Below are 20,580 nucleotides of genomic sequence, written 5' to 3' on the forward strand. Positions count from 1 at the left end.
CATTCTACTTCTTATTATATTGTTTTAAATAGAATATTTAAAAGCTTATAAACATAAATTTTGGAATTTGACATGGATGAAAATGATTCCATTATAAACGTAAAAAGAAAATACTCCTGTAAGTCACTTTAAGGAGTCAAATGTCACCTCGTATTGGGAAGGATAATTTTTGATCAGAATTTTTGATTATTGATCAGAAGGTGCTCCTAAATTTTTTAACTAGGAGGAGAAGCGCTCCTGACTGAAATTATACGCTAAAAATGAAGCACGATCTGCCAGTAGGTTGCGGCAAGTCACTGATTTGATCACTGAATCATTCATTCAGTTGATTAGTTTGAACGGCTGAATCATTCAGGAATGAAGCAAGGGACTGTCTTTATGAACTGACGGAAATCCGTCGTCGCGACAGAACACTTTAATCCCTGCACTGAACTTAAACTTTCCTGGTATTGGGCCTGTTAATTAGCACTGCTTCTTCACAGGTCCATGCGCTAGAGGACTGCATTGGGATAGGGATCATTGGGATTGGGAGGTGTTACCTGTACTGCGGGTGGGAATGGGTGGTCAAAAAAATGTAGCGAGGGTCCCGCAATTTGGCACATACAAGAATAATGGAGTTACATAAACGTGTTTACACAGTGTTTGATTGTACACCGATTACATCACTTGTCATCTTGCTTTTTTATAGAAATTGAACTTATTTAGTTCAGCTTGAAAACGTACGCTACACTAAACTGAAAGCATCTGCTCTGCACCATACAGCAAACACCATACAATAAACCTGTGGCAACAGTATAAAGTAGCCAAATTCCGTGATAAAAACAAGGACTTGACAACCCTGGATCTACACGAGCTGCAGGAGTCAGATTTGGCTGATCACAAGTCGAGAATAAGGAGAGATGACTGACAGAACATGCTGGAAGATCTGCTGCTCAACAGATCCTGAACTCATTGACAAATATCTGATCTAGTAAGATGTGCTCCTTTACACAGAGTGTGTGTGATCGCGAAATCAAAAGTGAACAGCGAGAGCTCATTCAAATGCGATTTCAATACCCCGCATATTGATAGCAGCTCCCTGATGCGCGATAATTATATGCAATATTAGAATGTTTGCAGGAGCGGGACAAATACGTTGCTGGAGCAGGCGGTAATGGTCAGAAATTTAGCGGGAGCAGGCTTAAGAAAACTGTCCCGTGCGACCCCATCTCCACCCCAATCATTAGTGCCGTTTCATTCTGTCTTTAACAGCAGCACATGTAGGACCATTTTTGAAATAGCACCATGAACAAACTTTATTTCAAATTTAATTCAAGCACTTTCAAGGACCTATGTTTGTTTTCAAGTACTTTCCAGGTCTTGAATCCATACATCTGAAATTCAAGTACTTTCAAGAAGCGTGGGAACCCTGAAACTACTCCGCTGTTTTCAACATAATAATAATAATAATAATAATAGTAAATGTTCTTTGAGCAGCAAATCAGAATATTAGAATGAACTCTGAAGGATCATGTGACTGAAGTAATGATGCTGAAAATTCATCTTTGAAATCATGGGAATAAATTACATTTTAATAATCAGCAAATTGCACATAAGCAGTTTTAATATGGACTTTTTAATGATATTATGTTTTTACTTTAATTTGTAGAAATAATCTGTGGCTGTAATAAAGCTTATTTACATGTCAGATTTATTCAGTCATTAACAATGTCATGAATATGTAAAACGGTGCATATTTTTATCACAGTAGCCCTCTCTGGAGTTATTTTCTATGGGCACTGAATGTCTTTTCTGAGGTTATGTTATGTTTTTCGGTGCATCGTCACTTATTTAATTGTTTGTGTTATTTTTTTGTGACAGAGTCCAGTCTAAGTGAATCTCAGTGTGAGTGTGTGTTGTCGTGTGGAGGATGTTTGACAGACGCAGACTTCGGTCCAGTGCTGCTGGTCGGTGGACACCTCGATGTAGTAGCTGCCGGAGCGCTCGTCACAGTCCCACAGCAGCAGCCTGGAACAGCAGAAAGGCATTACTAGCGTCCGTGTGGCCTTCATCGCTGCAGTCCGGCTCGTGATGCTCTGAAAGCGTCACAGGGTTCTCAGCTGAACACTCCAGTACTGTGCTCCACTCACGTTTACACTAATTGGCTTTGCAGCACTGTGCAGCAGTAATTTTTTAACCTGTTCTTTTGGATGGTGAAATAAAAACATGGCAGTGCTGTGTCAAACAATGGGTCAGAGATGGAAAAAAATAAAGAGAGATATAATACGCCCATTTACAGCTGAGGTGAAAGTGTGAGTAGATTTCAATCACGTACATCCAGTACTCTGTCAGTTCAGGCCCCAGTATACTCACAGCAAAGTACTTTGTTTTTCACTCAAGGTAAAAATACGTTTGAGATACCCGGTCAACAGTGTACCATTTGTGAACATTCAGGAGCCATGTTCAGAAGAGATACGCAAATAAATATATCTTGTGTGCAGCGTTCATTCTTCAGTTTTCTCTCAAAATACACCAGGGCCTTTAAGCTGTTGCCATTGAGATGGTACGTTAACACTCCCTTGTAGTCTGCGACAGTTACCTTCTCAAAACACCTGGTAGTGTTTCTCACTGCTGGCCATTAGGAGGCGCTGTTTCATTTCTAGTGTCCTCAGAGCTTGTCTTCATACTACAGTTGACACTGTGCTCTTCAGCACCTTTATGATGTATCATGGTGACTATATAGTTCCCATGGTCGTTGTTTGTAAAGGTGCTGATCAGTTGACCAAAGTTTTCTCTAAGCATTATGGTATTTGTTTTCTGAGTGGTTCAGTTTTAGTGTCAGCTCTCCACAAAGTGCTGCTCTGAGACATGTTTTCCTCACATTTTCCTCAGCAGTATAATGATCTCATCTGAAGATCAGTGGACATGTCTTTGTGATTAGGGTAATTTTGTACTTAATATACTAAAAATGAACCTACTAAGATAATGTTAAGAACATCTCTGTGTACTCAACTATGCTATTTTGGGACACAATAAATATGAACTAAAATGTGCTTTTAACATACTGTACTTTCGCTGTAAAAAAAGAGAAAAAAGTTTTTAGTTACAACTTGTACATTTGAGAGTACTAGAGTATAAAAAAAGATGGTTTCAAGTGTACTACAAGTGGTAACTAAATACTTTTTATACCCAGAGGAATTTTTTTAAAAGCACATTTTAGTTCGTATTAATGGTGTCCCAAAATAGCACAGCTGAATACACTTTAGAAGGACTAAAGAATAATGTTTAGTATATTAAGTACAAAATTAGTGTGTGAAAATAGAGCACTTTAAGTACATTGTGCTAGTGCACTTTTTTTCTCCTGGGTTTGACCACAAAATTCACAAATATGCATAAGTTTATGTATAAGACATAATAAAAGACAGTTTTTGGAATGATATTTTAATAATTCACAATTAGATATTTCTAACCAGTAGTACCAGTAACAGGCTCTGGTTAAATAAGGATGAGAGCATGACAGATGGGTTTCAGATTAATCAATTACAGGATACAAAAAGAAAACTTTCCTTTTTGATGACCTAATAATCCTTTGTTACGTATCAAAACCAAAAGGATGATCATGCTACGAATAGAAAAGTAAACATGAACTTAAATAACAGATTAGGTAGACAGTGTGAGACACAGTAACAAATATACAGAGACAGGTTTTTTTTTTTTTTTTTTTTTTTAAACTAAGCTCTTTGAAGCATCATGGTGTTTATATTTACTGGAAATGTTTCCACGTATATCTACGTATGTTAGAGCTCTCAGGAGAGAGAAAAGGCCTTAATCCAGCTAATCTGTAATCTCCTCACCCACAAACCCGCTGTGTGTGTTCAGATCAGCAGAGGACGGCTCGGAGTGTGTGCCGCTGCCGCCTGCTCTCATGGACGCTGTGATTGCTCTGTGAAAAAACACAAAACAAACATAGTAGGAAAACTCAAGAAAGGAATCAGAAACCAAATGGTGTTATAAAACCCTTTTTTAAATAACAGTGACGCTGATCTGTCAAAGCCTTTTCTGTCTACAAAATGTCTAAACAGCTTCAAAACTTGAGGGTTAGTTGAATACTTTAAATTCTACAGTATACTTTATTAGGGGTTGACAGCTAGCTAGCTAGTTACTGTATCTGTTCTTAATGTAGGCCATCAGGACAGGTGAGTCAGTAGATCTCTCAGCTCAGGGCTCCAGACAGGTGCACCGATGCTAATCTACAAGGATTGAGCTGAGCCTCACTCAGATTAACACCGCTGATGGGATTAACATGAAACCTGTTCAAGTTCTCCAGACTCACAACCCCTCATTTCAGACATTTTCTGTCATATAAGACTTGCAATATGTGAGCAATTCCCCTTTCGTTAAAACTTCCGCACCTTCTTTCTTTTTCTTGTTATCTCAGAGAGCCAGTTATTGTTGTTGTTGTTGACATGGGGTCGTTGTAACCTATGATTATGACGATTCCAATCATAACTGGTTCTTTCAGTTCTTCTGGCTTTCTGCAGGTTATTCCCCTTGACCGACATCACTTTTAAAGTTGAAAGTTGAAATATTAAAAGTTTGATGGTTTACATGCAGTTACAAAGAGATGGGTGTTTGTTTCCTGAGATTTTGTAGCTATATATATTAACTATTTTTAGACTAAACAAAACCACAATTATGTTGATGAAGGCGGATCAGATTAAAAAGATTTAATCAGCAGACTCGGTCATCCTCCACTGTTTTTGTATCAGGTGCATCTGTTGTGTCAGTTTTGTAAATCACCTACTGCACTAAATCCTTGAACTATTCAGACCTATATCATGCCTTACATTTGCTATGTATTGTATCACATGCAGTGACACTAAGATACTCACCCCTTACTGGTCGAAGGCATGACATCATTGTCCTGGCCCTGTTGTTTTTTGGCATTAGGCAATGACTGTGGCTGCTCACTTTGGGACGACCTTTGACCCGATGGACTGTGTCCCATAAAAGGAGGTTGAAGACGAGTAGTTGACAGTCTACCTCTGGCAGGTTCTCCCCATGGCCGAGGTAAAGTAGACGTACATGAATGCGTCCATGTGTGAGGGAATGATTTGTTTTCCTGACAGAACACGGCCCGAGCTTCAAAAAATGATTGTGACCCAGAAGCAGGAAGGCTGTTTTCTTTGGCCATCGCACATCTGTGTATACTGGAGGTGGCAGATGCTGTGGATGGAGTCCACTTCCCACTAGGGGGGCAGGTTGTGGATGGATAAGTTGGCACTGTGTGGTGCACAGTGAGACAGGAGGGTGGAAGCCGTGCCCTCGAGACAGGTGAAGTTGTTGGAGGAAAACTTTTTGTTTGCATACTTGCAGTCTCGCCCTCATTATGGTTTTCACATTCTTGATAAGGCGTGGAACCATGCAAACCTGCATTAGCCGGGGCTGTTTTGGCAGAAGATTCCGCAAGCAGATGAACAGCTTTGCGACAATTCTGGTCAAGGGTGTGTGCTGAAGTACTTTGTGTTGAAGTACAGAGTCTTTGTCCTCTGCAGTGCACATCGTGAGCCCCCTCCTCAGTGGGCAACCCTAAACTGCTTTCAAATGAGTTATCCGTGAGCATCTCTGGGGGTGGAGGTGGGAGTCTGTCTATATCCAGTTGCTCAGATCTTGGCTCAAGCGGATGGATGCTACTCTTGATATCCCCACTGGTGGAAAGAGCTCCTCTGCTATTCTGCAGCAGTGGGAGAGTGCATTTCTTGTTGCCCCTGACTCTTATTGGTTTTTGGTCTAAAGTTCTTTGTCTTGAATTGTCCTCCACCCCTTGGCTAAAAGTATTAATAAGCCTCTTGACAGCATTTCGCCCAGGTGGTTCTGGAGTAAACTTTGGAGGAGAGCTTGGTGGTATTGCCCTGAAAGGCCCTTTGCTGCCATACTGGTGGCCATAGTACCGCGCTGCGCACTGTCCTCCCGATGAACTTCTTCTAATCTTTGTCCAAACATGACCCCCATGTACAATTTCTTCTGGCAAGTTATTTTTTCTCCTCCAGCGAGGTGTTTGCTTGTTCCTTGGGTTTCCTTCTTGCTGATTAGGATCTGATCCTTCGGCTTTGCTACACAGACACTCGGCAGATTGTGAGCGGTTTGGTCCCCTTAAATGCCGGTACTTTAGTTTCACCTGAAAGTTATTGTCTGCAGTTTTGGGCCGTCTGATTTTTCTGGTCTTGAGCTGGTCTTGCTTATGAAGACTACCCTGACCTGGAGGATGGGTAGAGTCTGGCTCAGAAGACCCACACATTGTTCCCCTTGTCTTGTCGGTCAACCTACCACTGACTTCATTCTCAAGTTCTGCATCCTCCTCCTCCTCCTCCTCCTCATCATCGTCATTATCTGTAACCTCCTCGTTGGCGTTAAGGAACGGCTGATTTGGAGAGCAACTGGTGGTCAAGACAGAAGTTATTCCAGTGTTTGCTCCTGACCCAGAGCTCCCTCTGTTTCGACGGAGATGCTCCAAGCCATTCTGACTCTCGTTGTCTGCACCTATGCCGCTGTCCTCACTGTGAAGAGCAGAATCTTCTGGACTTGGTTTCCTCAGAGCAGCAGCTTCCACACGGGACAAGACCTGCTTCAAGCGCTCCTCGGCCGAATGCTTAGCAAGCAACTTCTCTCCTAATATCTGAGACAGGGACCCATAGTACTCAGCTAGTTCCTGTAAGGCTGAGTCACTCAGGCACTTCACAGAGTCTCCCACAGAGATAATTTTAGCTGTGGAGTGAAGAAGCATCTGCTGCAGCAGTTCAGAAGGAAGCTGGGAGAAGTTTAGTTCATTGCTGGGTTTGGTTAGGTGGATAGTCTTTAAGTGAAGCAGGCCATGTCATGTCATGTCCTGTCCGTGTTCGCTCAGCAGCTGCTCACCCTCAGAGGCCATTTCCTCTAAAGCCTGGTTAATCTCTTCATAGTGCAAGACTAGTGATGCTACTGTAGTTTGTACAGAGAGATGGGTATGAGCAGCCTGGTTCAAGAGGCCTAAAAGAGACTCATATTTTGATATGCTGGGGTTCAGGTACACATAGGCTGCCTGGTGGGCTTTCTGTATGAACTCTGCCTTTGATTGCACGTAGGAGTTTTTTCTCAGTCTATGTTTCCTTTGCTTCCTCCGCTTTCCTTGATTAATTTTTGTCATTATCTCCCCTGTTCCTTCTCTCTGGTGTTCTAAGAGACCTTCTTGTGCACTTTGTCCATCCTGAGTGTGGACCACATCTAGCATCTGCTCAGTTGCATCTTTTTTGACTGTCACAGTGGCATCACAAACTACATCAACTACTGAGGATCTCTTACCTTGCACATATTTTTCATTTTCTTGTACCTCTGTTGGTGTTAGTCCTTCTGTAGCTGTGCTTATCTCTGCTTTGATTAGAAGTTGTGCCCCATCAGAAACCAGTTCCGCATTCTTGTTTTCTGGTGATGCAGACAGTGTAGATTTTTTACTGAAAAGTTGACCTTTAGAGGGAGAGCAGCCCATGTTGATGGGAATAACCTATTCCTTTTGATCAGTTTTATCGACTGCAGGTTTAAAAGTGTTGTGTCAGAAATCCTCAACTTGGTTTTTGTTTGCGCACCTTACCAATTGTTCTTAAAATCCTTAACTGTCAGAGTCCCACAGTTCCTGACCTCCTCTATTTCTTTGACCATTTATCTAGATTTACCACTGCCCAGTTGGTGTTTTTTAAAGCCATAGAGAGCCCAAGATTGAGAAACAGGACTGAAGCTTCCAGTCTTTCCCACATGCACATATTGTAACGCTACAAGAATAAAGCGCATGCGCTTTATTTAAGACCATAAGCTCATCTTGCTAATAAGATTACCCCGTCTTTTTTTTTTTTTTTACTCCTGGTGAATTCTGATTGAATTATAAGTATGTGAGTGTTATAATCAAAATGTATTGTAAAAATGTGAAGTGACTTCAGTGTTTTCTAAAGTGGTTACAATATTCATCAAAATAATAATAATAATAATAATAATAAATTACTGTTTTAATTTTGTTTCTATGCTTTTAACAAACAACAGTAGTACAGATTAAATTACATTCAGAGTGGCTTGGAGCTGGAGTATTTCTAGTTGTTTATGTAATCTGCTGGCAAAGGCAAGGATTTTAAACAGAATGATTCAGCAGACGCTGTTAACAGCAATAAAGTTCAAAACTCAAATTAGTCTGTATTGTTTATTAAATGTAAATACACAGTACAAAAATAGGTATGTAATTTCTGTACCATGGACCAGATGAAGCAACAGTGGTGTGAGTGGGGTTGATAATTTTTATGATTACAAGCAATAAAGTAATTTAGCAGTATTCCAGACAATTTGTCACATAGTGCTTCACAGAATAAAGTAACTATCAAAACAAAGCAAAAGGTAAACCTTAACAAAAGATGACATAAACACATAACCAAAACAATCATTCATATAGTCAAACAAACAAACAAACCACAACAACAAAAACAAATATAATAAGATTAAGTAAAGACCAACTTATAAGGTTTTTTAAAAGTTCCTTAAAACTGGCTTTGGACTGAGCTGATCTCAAACTCCATGGAATGTCGTTCCAAAATGTGCCCAAAAGGTGCCCCAACAGCAACTGGGTTAAACCTCCCTTAGTTTCTGGTTTAGACCCTGAAATGAACAACCATTTTTATTTATTTATTTATTTATTTATTTGACGATCATAAAGACCTTGATTGGAGACATTAATTCTGAGTTATAGGGAGGGTCTACAATGCAAATCTTAAAATGTAATGACTAAAATGGTTATATGTATTTTATATTTAATTGGTAGCCAATCAGGCTAATCTGGGGTAATATGGGTGCTTTATTTTTTACTCTCCTGAGCGAGTTGATACCATACCATTGACACTCTATCTACAATCTCAATTGGGAGTGTCAATGGTCCACTTGAGAAATAGGTGGCGGTAATGCGCTTATAACAAAGTTAAAAAAAAAAAAAAAAAAAGAAGAAGAAGACGCCTCACGTGCCTGCTGCTGAGAACGCACTCAGGAGAGTTCTCACAGTTCGGAAATTGCGTAAATCAGAGGTAAAAAATTATATAAATACTGTTCAGTTTCTTGCACAGACTGATCTTTTTGTGTCTTTACACATCAATGTATCGTCACGAGCAGCAAGGGGGTAATTTGGTTTTGTTTGTGCATGTTTTTTTTTTTTTTTTTTTTTTTTTTTGTATGTCTTAGCCATGATTCCCATCCACTTCCATTATAAGACTGACATACTGCAATGGTTTGAGCTAAAAATCTTGGTTTGTGTTCCACTGAAGAAACAAAGTCACCTACTTCTTGGATGCCCTGGGGGTAAGCAGATAAACATCACATTTTCATTTTTGGATGAACTATCCCTTTAACTACTTTTTTAACATGCACATCTATGGACAAATTACAAAAAGAAAAAAAAATAGCCCATATTTATAATACCTTTATAGGGTATTCCTAACACCGTGTCTACACCGGATTGCAGCTGTATTTTATTTATATTTTTGTAATCTATATTCTCTAGGTTGCATATCAGTATAATGTAGGGCTGTCAAATGATTAATCACGATTAATCACATCCAAAATAAAAGTTTTGTTTACATAATATATGTGTGTATACTGTGTATATTTATTATGTATATATAAATACACACACATGCATGTATATATTTAAGAAGAATATGTTATGTTTATATATTAAATATATTTATATATAATATAAAAATATAAGAATATAAATATATAAATGTATATACATGTAAATATTTTCTAAATATATAATTTATGTGTGTGTATTTATATATACATAATAAATATACCCTGTACACATACATATATTATGTAAACAAAACTTTTATTTTGGATGTGATTAATCGTGATTAATCATTTGACAGCCCTAGTATAATGTAAGTTGTGTTCAGCAGTCTCAGTACAAGTTGTGGGTGAAATGGGTGATTGTCAGACATCCAAAAAGGACCAATCATGAGAACCCGTTCAGCAGGAGCATCTGTAACCTCAACAGCACAACTGTTAATTGTTTTAAGAACAACAGTCAGACTGCAGACACAAAGCATTGGAAGACTTCATCAGCAAAGAAAAAAGTGGGTACACACTTAAAAATGTTGGGTTAAAAATAACCCAACCAGTAACCCAACTATGGGTTGGTATAGCACTTTCCCATCTGTGGGTTATTTCAACCCAATGAATTGGGTTAAAATCCAGTTGGGTTAAAAGTTACCCAACAGTTGAGTTAATTATTTGTATTAATTCACATCAGTAGTTTTATTAAAAATTACTTAATACAACTATATTATGAAACTACTTTGTTGTAAATTACAGATTTTATTTAAATATGCAAATAATACATTAACAAATATATTGTGAAATATTTAATTTAAATGTACAAGAATGTGTAAAAATACATTTTCAAGATGTACAAATGTGTCAATTCATATTAATATCAAAACACACAAATGTGCACATACAAATAAAAATAAAATAAAAAAAAAAAAAAAAAAAAAAAAACAAATAATGCAAAAACACAAACACAACAGAAGCACAAAAATGTGATATTTTGCATGTTAATGCATCAGATTGAATTCAAGTGTCAGTATGCAGTGTGTAAACTGAATGTGCATGGTACAGTATTTACTACAGTATACTACACTCTAGCACCTATAGTAATCTTAAGTAGTAGAGTAGTTATAGCAATTTCAAATAGTAGATTGTGATTACTACACTGTTTAATGAAAGAATTAATACAAACTGCCGGTGCATAAACACAGAGATTGTCCTGCTGAGGTGTTGATGTGTTTACATGAGCAGATGGATCTCACTGGAATAAAGGAGGGTGGCTGGTGTTACGGAGCACTCTAGTGGATACTAAAATGTGTTTATTAGTCTGTTCTGAAAGCATGCAGGATTTGCTGCTTTATGCAGCTGACTGAACTACTACTAATTTTAATAACACTTCCCTTATGACAATTAACCAATATTATTATAGTAAAAGTATAGTAAACATGGTTTTTAGGTGGACTGGTTTATATAACCACAGTTTTACTGCAAATACCATGGTTAAACTATGGTTAGTGCAGCAAAATGATGGTTAATTTGTGTTTACCATGGTTTAACTGTATTAATGTCTCGGTTACGTACGTAACATGGCTTTTCATATCACTGCTATGCTGATTACACTCAACTCTACCTCTCATTCCATCCTGATGATCCAACGATAGCTGCTCGCATCTCAGCTTGTCTAACAGACATTTCTTGCTGGATGAAGGACCATCACCTTCAACTCAACCTTGCCAAGACAAGAACTGCTTGTGGTTCCAGCAAACCCATCGTTTCATCACAATTTCACCATCAAGTTAGGCACATCAACCATAACTCCTTCAAAAACAGCCAGAAACCTTGGAGTTATGATTGATGATCAGCTGACTCTCTCAGACCACGTTGCTAAAACTGTCCGGTCCTGCAGATCTGCTTTATTCAACATTAAGAAGAACAGGCCCTTTCTTTCAGAACATGCTGCACAACTCCTTGTTCAAGCTCTTGTTCTGTCCAAGCTGAATTATAGCAATGCTGTCTTAAAGGGATAGTTCACCCAAAAATGAAAATTTGATGTTTATCTGTTTACCCCCAGGGCATCCAAGATGTAGGTGCCCAGACAGTAGCTGACTCCGCGCCGGATCCGTTTTCAAACTGGCAAATTATGATGTGGAAAAGCATATACAGTGCATGCATAATTATTAGACCAGTATTCTGATAATACAGGCACTTTTACCTATTTCAAACCACATCAGTCATTAGTTCTGTTTACAATCATATATCTTATAATTATATAATTAATATACTCACTGTTGCTGCAGAAGGAAACACAATGCATTACGGGGTGAAAACTTTTGAACATAATAAAGTGTGTGCATTTATCTTATTTTGCCTAAATATCATATTTTTTAATTTAGTACTGTCCTTCAGAAGTTACAAAAGATACTTGCATGTTTCCCAGGAGACAAAATAAGTTCAATTTACCCTGATCTTCAAATTAAAAAAGTTTTCACCCCCCTGCTCTTAATGCATGGTTTTATCTTCTGGAGCATCTGTGAGCGTTTAAACCTTCTGTAATAGCTGCGTATGAGTCCCTCAGTTGTCCTCAGGGTGAAAAGATGCATCTCAACATCATACAGTCATTGTTGGAAAGGGTTCAAATACACAAAAATGCTGAAAAACCACAGAATCTGTGGGAGCTGAAGGATTTTTCTGAAGAACAGCAGACAGTTGAACTGTTCAGAACAAACAAGTGACTCAAGATCAACTATCACTAAACACAAACACAGCTGTGGATCATTCAGCTGACAACACAGTGTTAAGATTCAAGGGGGTGTAAATTTTTGAACTGGGTCAATTTTATAAATTCAACTATTATTTTCTCTTGTGGACAGTATCTTTTATGTGAAATATCTGATTCAGGTCAGTACTAAATTAAACAGATCATGCATCTTGTATGATCCCTCTTATTTTGCTAAAATAAGTAACATTTTGCAGATTCTTCAAGGTTTATGTAAACTTTTGACCTGGACTGTGTGTGTGTGTATATACAGTATGTATGTATGTGCATATGTGTATATATGGCAATAACATTTTCGTTCACATATTTTTATTTTTATTGTTTGACAGTGAAAAGGAGGGAACTGTCTTCAGCTGCGGAGTCAGATGGAGGGCTCACATTTACCTCAAAAACAGCATTGCAGAGGACTCTATTACAACTAGAACCAACTCAAGCACACAATGGTGACACACATTTATAAGAACTTTCCCTGTGATATAAAATTTCTTCCTCGTCTGGGATCGTGTAGAACGCTGTGAAGCTGCAGTTTGGACCTTCCTCCCAGTGAACCCCACTGAAGTCCACTATACAGAGAAAAACCCTGGAAAGTTTTCCTCAAAAAGCTTAATTTCTTTTCATCTGAAGAAAGAAATACATAAACATCTTGGATGACATGAGGGTGAGGAAATTATGAGGAAACTTTAATTCAGAAGTGAACTAATCCTTTAAGCTTAGTGAATATTATGTACAGTAAGCACTAGAAGTAGGGGTAGTGTTTTAATAAATAAACTTTAATTTTGCTTTTTTGTGCAAAAATTATCAAAAGGAAAGAAAATAAGCACAGTGGCACATTTTTGCATTGTTTTGTGTAGTAATTGTTTTAATATGGATATTCTTTTAATAGAGTGTTCAGTACAGTAATTTTCTATACATCTAAATCAGTACTTTAAACCTTTTGTTGTCAAATAGCTTCATATAACAACTTAAAAAAATATCAGTGGCAAAAGACAGTAAGATATTTAATTATGCATTATGTAAGATGCTTGTTATCATTGCTTTAGTGGTATTCATCATTTCTGCTTTAATACAGTCATATTCTACTTATCTGATTTCTATTATCTGGGAAATGTACAAATACTGTGGAATATGGACATTACTCTTTTTATTTGCAACGAAGAAACATGCATTTTCTGTAAAGCTGTATTGAAATATGTATTGTGAAAAGCACTATACAAATAAACGATACATTAGATACATTAAATACATTACATTTAGATACAATAAAATAAATAAATAAATAAATAATTTAAATTAAAATTGAAAGTGTCAACTATTTTTTTATTTAAATGTAACTAAAATAAATTGATCGCAACCACTTACCTTAAAAAAAAAAAAATCAATGAATCGTTTTTTTTTTTTTTTTTCCTCAGTGTAAATGGGTATTAGTGATGTATTTTGTGTTATACAATAAAACATGAACATATTTAGAGCTTGTGTTAAACACAGACCTTATTTCAGGCATTTAACCAAAAACTTTTAAATGAGTTTTGGCCAACAAAAATACGTCATTCCTGAAGTTTTTTATTGGTTGTTCATTTGATTATTAATGTATTGCTAAAACATTAATTAAATAATAATAATTTCCGTTAATCATTATTATAATTCGTCTCGCGAGGGAGCTGCAGGAAACTGTGTAAGGGTTTCTGTCTTCTGTTAAACACCCTCACTGATGTCCTGAGTGTCCGTCCGTTATTATTACATCTAATCTGATCTGACAAAAGAAGAGGAGCAAAAGCTCAGTTTAATATGAAATACGAGCCTCAATGCACTGAGAAAAAACGTGACGTGAGCTTTATGGATCGCTAAACTCTTTCATGATGTCTGGTTCATACTCGACGCCGGAGGGGGCCCTCGCGCAGAAGATACAAGAGTGAGGCTCACAGGAGTAATAATAACTTGATCCATAAAGACATCAAGCTTACTTCATAGATGAAAAAAGCAGATATAAAGGCTTTGGCTGATTAAACGAAGACAATAAACACACGATTGGCATCTCGGGTATTTCAGTAAGAATGAAATATATTTAGAATGTAAATTACATACAATAACCATTTGGTAATCAACTTAATCTTTATCACTATAGTACAATATATTTTCTAACTCATCTTGTGTTAAGGACGTTATTTCAAACACTCGATTGTGTTTTAAAGTGAATTTTGAGTAAGAACATAATCTGATAAATTGCAATGGACATTTCTGCACCTGTATCTGCACCTTCTGCATCTGCACCTGTTACCAGCAGCACTTACACTCTAAAAGTGACTTCACAAACATAATCAAAGATTTGACTCAGTATATACTCTCTCTTAACGCATATGTCTTCTGTGATTTATTTTTTCTCCTGTTTGTTTGTCTTTAATCGGCTATATCTGTAAACTTTGATTGTCAGATCATTGCCAGGCTGTTGCTGTAAATAAGAATTAGCAACTTAAGCACCTTGCCTGGTTAAATAACTTTTATTATTAATAATAATAATAATAATCTGCAAGTGGAACAGCAGCATTCTTGATAACATCAGTCAGCTCGCCTTGGACACTCCAGTTATCCTCACTGTATGTATATTTACAATAAGACAAAATCTGATATCAAAAACCACTGCCTCTTTTCATTTCCTTTTAAACATATTAATAACAAAGATGTAGATCAGGCAGCATATATATATATATATAGATCATGTATGTACACAATATAAAACAAACAAAAAAAACAATATGTGGTTCAGGCAATATGTTCATATACTCTGATTATCTTCACTGTATGTATGTATAATAAAATGAAATATGACATAAAACACAATTCTGCCTCTTTTTGTTAAATAACAATAATAATAACCAATAAAATCCAAATAAAAAAAAAAAAAAAATATAAGACAAACATAAAACAAAAAATAAAAACAAGCACTGCACTACGGTAAAGTTAAACAAATGAATACGGTAAAGTTAAACAAATGTATAAAGTTACAGTTACAATGAAACATTACTGTGCTTCAAAACAAAATGACTGGGGGCCTCATGTATAACCGTTGCGTACGCACAAAACCTGCCCTGAGAGAGGCGTACCCCACTTCCTACACAAAAGATGGGATTTAGAAAAAAACAAACTTGAAGAGAAAATTTGTGCACCTGCACGCAAACTCTTTTTCCTGGAGAGAGAAAAGTAATGAAGGAAACAAGGATTTTAAACTGTTTTCATTTCATCACATATATTTACATTAAATATTCCACTCTTATTAATGGAGATAAGCACTGACATTACATAAAGTCATTATGCAGAAGTTAAACCAAAATTATATGAATTTAGACATAGCCTATTCATATCGGATGCACTTGATCACTTTTCCTCTTTTAATAACAGCGAGCTGCTATAGGTGCACAATAATTAATCTTTAGACTAAACTGCAGATTTCAGGTCATGAGAAAATATTTTAGCAAGAACAATGATCAATGATGTGCACTTACTTCGATATTATGAGGGACACTGCTGGATTCAGTGTTTGAATATGAGCAATGATAATAGCTTACTGTACAACCACAGCTGCACGGAGCTTTATGGAAAATACCACTGTATATGAAGGATACAACTTGAAGAAAACAGTAAGATTTGAAGGTTCCTTTTTAAAATAATTTGTGAATGACACGCAGAGTCAGACAATTTTATTTACACTGCAATAAATATAGGCCTATATTTTTCCACTAAAAAAAAAAAAAAATAGCTAAAAGATGTTCACCTTATCAGCAAAACTGCATTAATTTAATTTAATCTGAATTTTTTAAAACAATTGAAATATTATTTGGCCAGTGGAAATGAATGAGATCAACTCTATTCTAAATTATTATTCTGAGAACTATTTTAAACATTATTTTGTGGATATTTTGATATATTTATTCTAAAACGTAAGGATACCAGATGATTTTTAGCAATAAAAATTAATGTGTATGGCACAAATGATATTTATAGTCCGTATCTCATATTTCCTTAATGTCTTTTAACTTTGACGATGTTAAACATGGTGTCACGTGGATGAAATATGCATGGATATGATACGCAGATGAGGTTATGAATAGTAAAACTAGGCATTGTAAGCCTCATATATGGTGATTTCGGGAAGGAGTTGGGGTGGAGATGCACGTACGCACAATCTTCCGCACAATTTATTGTAATTTTTTTATATCATATAACCACTACAGAGACATCAGAGTCATGCAGCAGCAAATTCCAGCAATTAATGCTCGCTGGTCGGTGTAAAATGCATTCTGGGATACCTGGCTGCCTCAAGTTTGCACAAGGCTGCGTTCCAGTCCATTTTTTTATGCCTTTATCTCGCAAAATTCCCTCCATCTCGTTTACTTGGATATACATCATTGATTACATTGCATGAGTGCCCAATACTGGAGAAACCCTTGGAATGGGCTGAAGTGGAACGTCCTAAGCCCTTGAACACTTCAAATCTGCTATTGGTAGGTTTATTGTTTACATTTTTCCCCTTATGAATTTGTTTGGTGAACCATTCTATATGTATATAGGTATGCTTGGGGTGTTATAAATGTAAAAAAAAATGTATTTATTATAGAGGTGTTTGGGGTGGGGATAAATTAAATGCGATTTGCGATGACGTCATAATCATGTTGCATTGTGGTCTACAGAGCTGCCTGAAGTGTGCATATGAAGCAGACTCGCTCCCTCTGTCAAAATCAAGGGGTCAAGGATCTGTCCTGTAAGGGAAACAGGTCAGTTTAGCTCAAAGGGAATCTTTTCTTTATTTTAAAGGGAATTTGAACAGAATCACTGTTTTACGGCTGATCACTGAGTCGGACTTTACAGAAAATTAAGTTTCTACAATATTTAGTAGTAGCTTATCAGTGGTGACTGTTAGTTAATGGTAGAGATGTACGGAAAAATCTATTAAAGACGTAATCAAACGCTAACGTTAACACTATTAACAGCAATTATGCAACCAAACTTATAGCAAAATGTGGTAGTTCTGTATGTTGTATCTGGGTTAGCATCATCTGAGGTCCTCTGAGGGGTTGGCATCATCTCTTCTCAGGTGTTCTGGATCCAGACTGGAGCTTGTGTAGATCCTAGTTACCACGGGATGTAAATCCAGCAGAAACAGAGAAACAAATAGAGACATAATTAGTGTAAAAAAGCAAAAAAGCTCTACCTCCTTTAGTGGACTATACTATTCTAGGTACTACCAAAAGTCCAACAAATAAACTACTCTAACACATAAACATACACACTCATACATTCACACAAGTTGCAGAAAGAGAAAAAGTGAGGAAAGAATGAGTTTGAGCGAGTGAAAATGTGAAATCCCAAGTTTATAGCAATATGTGCAATTGCATAGACCTAAACAACCATCAATCATTTAAGTAACCCTTGCATTGAGTTGCTCAGTGAGGCTTAAATTTATATTAAATGCACCAGTTCAGCTAGAATCTGGAAATCTAGAATCTTGATTAACTTGCGTTCCTTGTTTACATCATTCCCTTGTTGTTGCTGTTGTTGTAGAAAGGGGTTTCCCGAGGTTGCTGATTGGCTGGAAGTTCAGTAGTCGTTGAAGTGATGTCTTGGGAAGCCAGTGGTTGGGCGTTGGCTGAAGATGTGGAGTTGTAGGCTGGTTGAAGTTTTGAGGCGGTCACAGACTCGAGGTGACCTCAGAGACATGGCTTTGCGGCAAAAACTTAACTCAGAACACGAAACTCTCAACGTGTTCTGAAAAGAAAAGAAACTAAAGTAAAAGCAAGAAAAGAGTAAAGTTTGATGAGACTAGGTGGCGTTTCTCCTCAGAGGAGCTGCTGGCAATCAAGCCAGAGCACGCTACAACAGCGCTCGAAGAATTCACGGGAAAAAAGCATGATTAAGAACATAAAGCAAAAAGCAATGACTAAACGCAGCGGCTAAAAGCCAACAAGGCAAAAAGCATAATTTGATGGTGTCCTGAGTTTTTAAACTGGGTTTATGGACATGTCCCAAATGGTGTCTTAACCAATTAGACATTATTTTAGCTCGGGGTGTTGCTATGTTTCTCCTCCCAATACATAAATCAACATGTTATCCTATCAGTTACATTGTCTGAATTTTCCCGCTCTTGCAAAGTATGATTTGGACATGATTTCTATAACCAGATATAATATATTTTACAAAGTATTGATTGATAGAAACGTTTAAAGCATGAATTTTCTAATTCATACATACCCAGCATGAATATAATCCTAAAAACTATTCAATAGTTATTCAAAACACATGCACAATAAGTGATTAGGACATGATAGTCAAATGTGTGGGTTACATACATGATATAGAGTTATGCATAGAAGTGAAAGTTGCTCATAAGTCCTTTTAGCATCTTTCTGGTGCATATATACATGTAAAGGCAGTCTCTCTGCCATACTGTGAACATGAGTGTGTGTTCTGTGAGAAGCAGAGGTCAAAAGGGGACTAGAGGGAATCTCAGTATGGTTCTTGTCTCCTAGGTGGGGGGAAGTCAATCCAAAGAAAGTCTTTGGCTTGTGATTACTATCATTGGTTGACATGTGATGGTCATGCTGTGCATCTCTGGCCTTAGCTAATCACTATTAGCATGTAGCTACATAGCATGTTGGGAGTCCTATTTGCTAGCATGAGTCAAAAGAACCAACTCCCATGTCTATACGATGTTCTGATGCAGAGATATAGGGCCGTCCGTGGCTGAGCCTCGGCACATAGGCGTACCCTAGCAACTCATCAGAGGACTTACATTTTAGATTTCAGTCATTTAGTTGTGTGTTTTTGTCATTTTTGTTTGCATTTTTTAAAATGTCTATAGTTTTAAAATAAATTAAAAAAAATGGTCTTGCTAGCTGAAATAAAATAAGTTTAAGGTTTTTATTTATTTTACAAATAAGTTTAGATTTTATTTATTTATTTATTTTTTTTAAACTTCCACATTTTTATTTTTATGGCTTTAGCTTTAGTTAACTACAATAACTGTGATGTTGATCTAATCTAATCTAATCTAATCTAATCTAATCTAATCTAATATAATATAATATAATATAATATAATATAATATAATATAATATAATATAATATAATATAATATAATATAATATAATATAATCTTTGGACCAAAATGTTACCTTCATGAATGTTTTTTTAAGCACATTATTATGTTACAAGTCCATTTAAAAAGTATATATATGTCTCTGATGTTGTGTTGTAGGTGGGTCCCATGTATGAACAGCGATGCTATGTTAGTGTTGCTGTTCTGGATGGGCTCATTTATGCCATGGGTGGCTTTGATGGGCACGAACGGCTCAGTTCAGCAGAACGCTACGATCCTAACGCCAACCAGTGGACACAGACTGCATGCATGAATGAACGGAGGAGTGATGCCAGCGCCACCACACTGCAGGGTAAGAGCCTCCACCAGGAGGACAGCTGAAACGCACAAATGGTGGACTATTGTATGAGAATACTGCAAATAAGAAACAGAATAACACATGCAATATACTAAGCGTTGTTTTTCTGAACAATCTGCAACAGTTACGTGGAAGGCCTTAGTCATGAACATCATGCATACTTTATTTGTGTGTGGTTGGCAGGTTTATATCTGTGATGGTTATACTGAGACAGAGCGTCTCTTGTCAGCTGAAAGCTTTAACCCCGAGTCAAACCAGTGGACTCTTATCGCCCAGCGGTGTAGGTGTGATTGCTTACGGGCATCTAGTCTATGCTGTGAGTATTAAACACACATCAGTGCTACTTTTAAATCATTGATCATACTATTAACTTTTTATTCATATTTTGCATTTTAATAGTTTAACATTTTATATATGTTCTGATTTTATTTTTGTAAAAGGTTTAATAATTTTGTACATCATTTTAATTAAACAAATTTTTAAAAAAGTATTTTGAAAAAATATTTTTGTCTGTATAGTTTTTCATAATTTTTATTTCAGTTTTAATTTATTTTAGTGCCTCAAATTTAACTAAATGAGAAATAAGAAATGTTGCCTTGCTGAACTATCTGAAATAAAATAATTTTTTTTAATAATGATTTTTAATTTTTTTTTATTTTATTTCAATAACAATTTATTTTAATAGTCTTAGTTATCTGTAATATTAAGCCTTACACAAATGCAGAATCATGGAAGCAATCCCAGTTTAAAGGCTGCGCGTATGTAAAA

The 20,580-nt window shown here is 36.6% G+C and overlaps 1 protein-coding gene across 1 annotated transcript; it reads right to left on the reverse strand.

The window, feature by feature from the left end:
- Positions 1-3,239: 3,239 nt before the first annotated feature.
- Positions 3,240-6,814, reverse strand: LOC122141114. The gene is made up of 2 exons (XM_042747281.1): positions 4,872-6,814; positions 3,240-3,922 (listed from the first exon to the last, which is right to left on the reverse strand). Exons 1-2 carry the CDS (start codon positions 6,761-6,763, stop codon positions 3,814-3,816), a joined length of 2,001 nt encoding a protein of 666 aa, XP_042603215.1. The 5' UTR covers positions 6,764-6,814; the 3' UTR covers positions 3,240-3,813.
- Positions 6,815-20,580: the final 13,766 nt, after the last annotated feature.

The sequence above is a fragment of the Cyprinus carpio genome, chromosome B20, assembly GCF_018340385.1.
Source record: "Cyprinus carpio isolate SPL01 chromosome B20, ASM1834038v1, whole genome shotgun sequence".
NCBI lineage: Eukaryota > Metazoa > Chordata > Actinopteri > Cypriniformes > Cyprinidae > Cyprinus > Cyprinus carpio.